The sequence below is a fragment of the Lolium rigidum genome, chromosome 7, assembly GCF_022539505.1.
Source record: "Lolium rigidum isolate FL_2022 chromosome 7, APGP_CSIRO_Lrig_0.1, whole genome shotgun sequence".
Taxonomy (NCBI): Eukaryota; Viridiplantae; Streptophyta; class Magnoliopsida; order Poales; family Poaceae; genus Lolium; species Lolium rigidum.
This window is the reverse complement of record NC_061514.1, coordinates 19319832-19327103: the sequence shown is the minus strand read 5'-3', so window position 1 is coordinate 19327103 and position 7272 is coordinate 19319832. Positions and strand designations below refer to the sequence as shown.

Genomic DNA, 7272 nt, shown 5'->3' with positions numbered 1-7272 from the left:
CCATTATGATGAACCCTAATAGAAACTATGTCCAATAATTTGCATTACATACCCATACTCCATTAAACTCTACAAGCACTAAAGAATTATGAACTATCCTATTTAGAAACGAACTATTTCTTACTTAGTGGATCCAATAGCAAACCCTAGTACACATAGGGCTTAATTGAAATACTTCTTATTACCTAAGTAACATGTTCTTCAAAAGTTATTCTTTTGAAGTAAATAAAGAGTCATCATCAACCTTGCCTAATAGGACCTATAAACAATAGCCAGATATCATAGGTAAGACATAACCAACCATGATAGCAACCAGGTATAATTGATTGCTTAGAATGCTTATACTTAATCAAAACCATACCAACCCTAGTTGCTGATGAATCCAACCTTCTTGTGATCCATCTAATCCTTACTCCAAAAACTAATTGAAACCATAGTAAATCATAGAACCCCACAAACCTAATTGTCATACTTGTTCTTTATTAAAGAACATGTTCTTCAAAAGTTATTCTTTTGAAGTATATGATAAGTAATCATTAACCAGGTCATATAGTACTAAAACTGACAACTATTTATTACATGTTAGAATTATACTAAACCTTATTGTTGTGTGCTAGTTATATTATTGTTATGATGTATTGCATTACTTGTTTATGATACCAAGTAATCAAACCTTAATAAGAAACTTGTTTGTGAATTCCTCTAAAAGTGCAACACAACCTAAACCAATCATACCAACTCACTAATCCTAAATCATCAGGGTTATGTCACGCTTAGAGGGATTGCATCTCATCCTTATGCATTATTGCATCCTTGCCGATCTTTTAAACATTGTCCTTACCGGACGATGATGCTATTTCAGACTTTGGAGTTATTGCATATCGAAGACCTTGCCTGCATAATCTTGCAGTCAAGAAAGGCAAGTTCATCGCTTGCTCATGTCACTTTGAGTATTTTTACCAAATTACTTGCAAAGTACTATACTTATCACTCTTGCATGAAAAGCAAAAATACTATTTTCATAACTATGAATATGACTATGACTATGTGGTGGGCAATGGAACCATGGTATGAGTATGGTGGAGGTTCCATTGCAATGGGTTTGTCCAGTGATTCTTGTGTCGTAAGACCCGTGTTAACCATAAGATCTGGAGTGGGACGGAATAGTCAGTTGTGCTTCTTCCTCTCGTTCATCAACGGATGCGCTTACCGTAGTCAGTTGATTCCCGAGGGACATCCTAAGTGGTTGGGGAGCCCTAAGTCCCCACGGTAATGCGGTCTATGATGGGTTACAACGATCGACGAAGGTATCACGGTCGTGGAACCTGATAGTAGTCGAGTTCGGATGGTATCCAATGGATACGCTGACCAGCGAGGACCCAAGGTCGGAACTGCAACAAAGGGTGTGTGTTCGGGGTCGCGGAGGAACACAATGATTGGCTAGGACCTTATACCAGACCTCACACCACGGAAGCGTGGACGGGAAAGTACGCCCGGTTGGCACCAAGGTTAAGATCTCTTATGGGTAAAGCAACACACCTCTGTAGAGTGTATCAAATCGTGACATGTCACTCCCTGTTCCGAGTTATGGAACTGCGAACGCGGCCGGAAAGGAACTCCATGAAGTTCTAGACACCCGGTGAAGGCTGACGGACACAGCTCTTCAGAATAAAAGCAACTGTTTGAAGAAATGTTTACAAAAACGTGCATTGCCTATTACTTTCTAGTCTATGGCTGTAGCTAGTGCATTAAACACCTCTTTCCTATAATAAACTTGTTGAGTACGATCGTACTCATCCCTCTTTAAATCCCCTGCTTAGATATGGAAGCATCGAAGGAGGATCTATAGTGCAACTCGAAGACCGAGGAGTCAACAACTACTTCAAGGGACAGGACCCTATTAGAAGAATCAAACACCACATCTACCATGGAGAAAACCTAGATCAGCAGTAGAAGGGAACTAGCTCCCTAAACCTAGCTTCGATTTAGGTAGAATCCAGTAATAGCTTCTATAGCTAGTCAAACTCTCCATAGATAGAGTTCGTGATAAGATTAGACTACGAGTCGTTCTTCTGGAGTTTATTTGCAGTTTTACCTCATTGTGAAGTAGGAGGCTGTGCTGATCTTCTGTAAAGAGTTTTTGTGTAATTCTATAGACATGCCTTGGACCCGCACATGTTTTTGTTGTACCACTCTAAACCTCGTGTGTGTCATCCTGAACCTCGTCGCATGGGATCTCCTCGCCGAAGAAGAGTTTTCCTCTACCGCCGACGTCTCATCCCCGTCCTCCATAGACGGTGCAATGATGTAACCATATAGGTCATCGCAGAGGAATCCAGTGCAGCGCCCCGAATCCTACTCCACGTTTCTCTAGGTGTCCCACATCGACGAGTCAAGGTTGTAGGCAGGGTCCCGAACCAGGATGCAGGAGGGCTCGACAACACGTTTATCTCCTTGAGCCATGCCCGACCCTCCTGCGACACCGACACCATATGATCTCTCCCTGCACCGAGGTGCCATCCGCCGAGGAGGTGGAGGGCGTCGAACCCTAACCTGTGCTGCAACTAAACCTGGGCATGGGAAGCCCGGAACGAAGATCGTAACTAGGCCGGGCTCGGGCTTGCATGTCGGGCCGGGCTCGGGCCTGTTTTGCAAGCCAACGACAAGGCGGTTGTCACGATTTTGGCATGGAAGCGTGTTAATTGTTGGGCCGGTTCGTTCCACGCTCCCACCCACCACCTACCCTGCGCGTCGCTACTCGCTTCCCAGGCAGCCTCGTGTTCATGGCTGTATGCGCCTCCGTTGTCTTCTCCGTATACAGCGAAATTTGCCGAACCGACAGACGAGGACCGTCTCCCCGCGTGGCTGCCGCACCAGCTGCCGCCAATTCGCAGCTCAGACCCACCACCGGTCCACCACCTCACCATCCACCACCACCAGCTGCAGCTGCGGCCACCCGTGGCGCCCTTTTTACCGGCCGCGCTACTAATAATTGCTCTCCCTCCCGGCCCCGGCCGCCCTACCCCCATGTCCTATTCCCACCCTCCCCTTATATCACTCGCCACCGCCGCCCGCTAGCGACGACGCGCTCCCACCCAAACCCAAAACACTGCCCGGAGGAGATCTCGCTGCCCAGCACTCCCGGCGACATGAAGCTCCCGCTCTCGGCGGCCTCGCCGGACTCCACGCCGGAGCTGGCCAAGCCGTCGCTGCCCACCACCTGGCTCATCCTGCACGCGCTCTTCTGCGCCACCTCCATGGCCGTCGGCTTCCGCTTCTCCCGCCTCGTCGTCTTCCTCCTCTTCCTCCCCACCCCGCCCCTCAACCCCGCCGCGCACCTCGTCTCCCTCGTCTCCCCGCCGCTCACGCTCGCCACCGCCAACGCCACCGCCACCATCACCACCACCACAACCACCACCACCACCGTCACCACCACCACCACCGTCGCCGAGACCGACGCCTTCGCGCACCACCAGGTCCACCACGGCCCCGTCTTCGTCGGCCGCCACGCCATCCGCGTCCGCAAGTGGCCCCACCCGGACCCCAGCGAGCTCCTCAAGGCACACCACATCCTCGCCGCCGTCCAGAGCGCGCAGCGCAGCAGCAGCCGCCGCGGGAGCGGCCCGCCCAGGCCCGTCATCGCCGTCACCCCCACCGCCACCTCCGCGCTCCAGGCGCCCTCGCTCACGTCCCTCGCGCACACGCTCCGCCTCGTCGACGGCCCGCTCGTCTGGATCGTCGTCGAGCCGGGACACCGCACCGACGCCGTCGACGCCGTGCTCTCCCGCTCCAGCCTCGACTTCCACCACCTCGTCGGACCCGACGCCGCTTCCACCGCGCAACTGCGAATGCACGCACTAAGGTACTACTACTAGTAGATCTCATCCACCTCCCCTGAGCTCTCTTTTCAGAAGCAATTCCCACCACCCACCCTCGCTCTAACTCAAAACTCGGATCTCCCCTGGAATCGAATCGCAGGGAGATACGGAAGCAGAAAATGGACGGCATCGTGGTGTTCGCCGACGAGAACGGCATCCTGCGCACGGAGCTCTTCGACGAGGCGCAGAAGGTCAAGTCCGTGGGCGCCCTGCCCGTCGGCATCCTCGGCGAGGACGAGGGGACCAAGGAGTCCTTCCTCCAGGCGCCGGCCTGCGACGAGGCCGGGAAGCTGGTGGGCTACCACGTGTCCGAGGAAACCCTGCTGCCCGCGGACCGGAGCGACATGCTGCTCTCCAGCAGGCTCGAGTGGGCCGGCTTCGTGCTCAACGCGCGGGTGCTCTGGGAGTCGGCGGCGGAGCGGCCCGAGTGGGTGCGCGACCTCGACGCCGTCGGCGACGCGCACCTCGACAGCCCGCTCGCGCTCGTCGCCGATGCCGGCCGCGTCGAGCCGCTCGCAGGCTGCGCCCAGGCGGCGCTCGCCTGGTCGCTACGCTCCGATGCTCTGCGCGAGGTCAAATTCCCGCACGAGTAAGTTCTGCTCCTTGGTCTGTTTATTTACTATTTTGTTAGTCGCCACTGTTGGATTGAATTTCACTTTAACGAAATCGGAATTACAGCTTTACTGCTCGATTATTGCACGTTAGTTAGTCGCCTTCTCAGATCTAAGATTTGGTTTTGATGGCGCGACACGAATGTACTCCAAATTATGGTTGCCCATGATGGTCACGCTGTTCCTAATGAGGCCGGTAGGTGTCCGCGATTCCTTGAATCAATTCGTTTAGGCCTCAACCACGTGCCCACCGGACACACACTAATCACCTTTTTAATGTACTGTCTTCGGCTACCCTTTTAGTATCATACACAGCTTGTAGTAAGAGCACAGATGGTGACGGGAACATCTCGTTTTCCTGCGGATTTCAGGAAAGATTTTGAGCTACTTCTTGTCATTATCTTGCAGTAGGGCGGCCATTCCTCAAATTATGCCTTGATATAAGGATTGTCTGATGTTGATACAACAATGTATTCTGTATTGTATTGTATTAAGAAGTAGTACAAGCAATAGTATTCCTCAAAATTGCATTTCCTCATCGTTTTGTGATGTTTATGGTGTAGACCTAACTTGTTTAATCAGCAAACGGGTTATAATAGTATCACATTCATCTCCCTTTCCCTAAACGACGTCTTTAAATTCTTCCACGTGCTCACTCACCTAATCTAGCTGTCTTATGCTTTCATTTTCCTGCGGATTTCAGGAAAGATTTCCAGCCTACTCCTTGTCATTATCTTGCGGCAGAGCTGCCATTCCTCAAATCCTGCCTTGATATTAGGATTATCTCATATTTGATAGAACAATGTATATTAGTAAGAAGTAGTTCACGCCCAATAGACATTCCTTAAAATTCCATTTCCCCATGGTTTTGGTGATGTTTATGGTGGAGCCCTAACTTTTTAATCCGCAAAGGGATTATAATACTATCACATCCATCTCCCTTTCCCTAAACGAACACTTTTAAATTCCTCCACATGCTCACTCACCTAATCTAGCTGTCTTATGCTTTCTGTCAAAGCAACTTCAGCCAGGTCATTCTAAATATTCATACATATACCTCATTGTCTAACAAAAAAAATCCATACCTATCACTTTCTGTTAACATATCATTTTTAGTGATGAAACTTCTTGAAACCCAGTATGTACAACCACTTTTGCTAGTAAAAGATTTGAATACGCATATACTATCTATCTTCTCCCCTAGTGGTTGGTTTTCATTCTTTTGTTACGGCAAAATGCACAGCAGTTAAGGTTGGGGGCTACTAATGTGCAAGTATCTGTGTGAAGGATGAAGAGTGTTGTAGGTGTTTTAGACTGTCTTTCGAATAAGGTTAAAGAGATAATTCAGTCAGCTGAATATGTTACGTCGCCATACTGTTTTTTTTTTCATATTTTGAACAGTACTTCACCTGACAATGTTTCATTTTCATGCAGATGGAAATTTGACGCTCCTCTAGTAAATGCCGCCTCGCGTCAACAGAGTGTAGCAAATACTGAAGATGGTCACTAGAGAGCAATATTATTTTTTTGTGGGAAATAGAAATCAGGGCAGATCAGACCGGTACGGCTCGTCTGATTTTGTGAGTCTCCACTAATGCAGCTGTGCCTCCTGGTACCAAGATATCTCAAGTCTTGTGTAACAGAAGGCAGCTCAGCTCAGCTTGTTGTTGGGACTCTACACAAAAGCACAGACCGATACATCTAAAACCATCACTCATGTTCTGTATCATCGTGTAAAAATAGAAGATGAAGAAAAGTTTAATTATATGCACCACTCATCGCTTCTTCAGTAGGTACAGTTCTCTAGACGCATTGTTTTCGTGTAATTATAGGTCATAGCGGAGGTGCTGGCGAAATTGGTTTGAGGGCATTTGTTTGTGTAATCGTGTGAAGCAATAACGATCTAGCTCTTTTTTTTTACATATACCTATACAGTATGATGTATCAAAGTACGTGACCGGAAACTAAAAATGTTGCTCGGGCTACATGTTAGCCATTTGTTTTTCAAAAACTTAAAAATGACATTTTAAAGTTTTGTTGTAAAGAATCCTGGGGAAAAACAATCTACTCCATCCATTCGTATTTAACTAACTATGATTAGAACCACGGCTAGTTCATTATCATATATCCCTGCATCGACTAAAACCTAACAGAGGTAGTAGATATGTTAATAATGATGCATTCAAAATCTCTGTGACACAAAAAGTGGGCATTTGGCAGTAACAGTTTTTTTGGAGGTTTCAAAAGCTACTTCAGGTTTTCACTTTTGTTATTTTCGCACTCTTGAAATGTAAGAAGAATACATTGTTACCTACATTTATTTAAAAAAAACTTTAAAATGCCATTTTCAGTTATTGTTTTTGGAAAACCACGAGCTACATCTAGGTCGGTCTACAAAACGCCCCACTTGGTATGTGCTGCTCTTCTCATGAAAGTAGGGGTGTTAAAAAATGATACGCTCTTATAAAAGTAGCGCTGTGAATAGATAGGATAATTTCCCTGCTAAATCTTGTTCCAAATTTTGTTTACGTTGTGTTTGGATGCACAAAATTGGGCCTTAGAACTGAATTCGAATGAAATACCAAAACTAAGATGGAAAGATAATGGCCTCCAATTCTAAATCTGTTGTTTGAGTGTGTATGATATTTGTTGTGAGTAAGAAAGGGTGACACCCAATTCTAATTCCTGTTTGGATGTATAAAACATGATATTGGATGTTTTGTTAAGTTTAGACAATAAAAATTTGTGTACAGGTATAAAAATGATATGTATATATTAGAATG

General features: G+C 47.1%; 1 protein-coding gene across 1 annotated transcript; it reads left to right on the top strand.

Annotated features, from left to right (window-relative positions):
- Window positions 1-3130: 3130 nt before the first annotated feature.
- Window positions 3131-6263, top strand: LOC124678300 (probable glucuronosyltransferase Os04g0650300). Its single transcript, XM_047214209.1, has 3 exons — window positions 3131-3862; window positions 3979-4467; window positions 5924-6263. The coding sequence occupies exons 1-3, from the start codon at window positions 3150-3152 to the stop codon at window positions 5997-5999; spliced, it is 1278 nt and encodes a 425-aa protein (XP_047070165.1). The 5' UTR covers window positions 3131-3149; the 3' UTR covers window positions 6000-6263.
- The last annotated feature ends 1009 nt before the right edge of the window (window positions 6264-7272 follow it).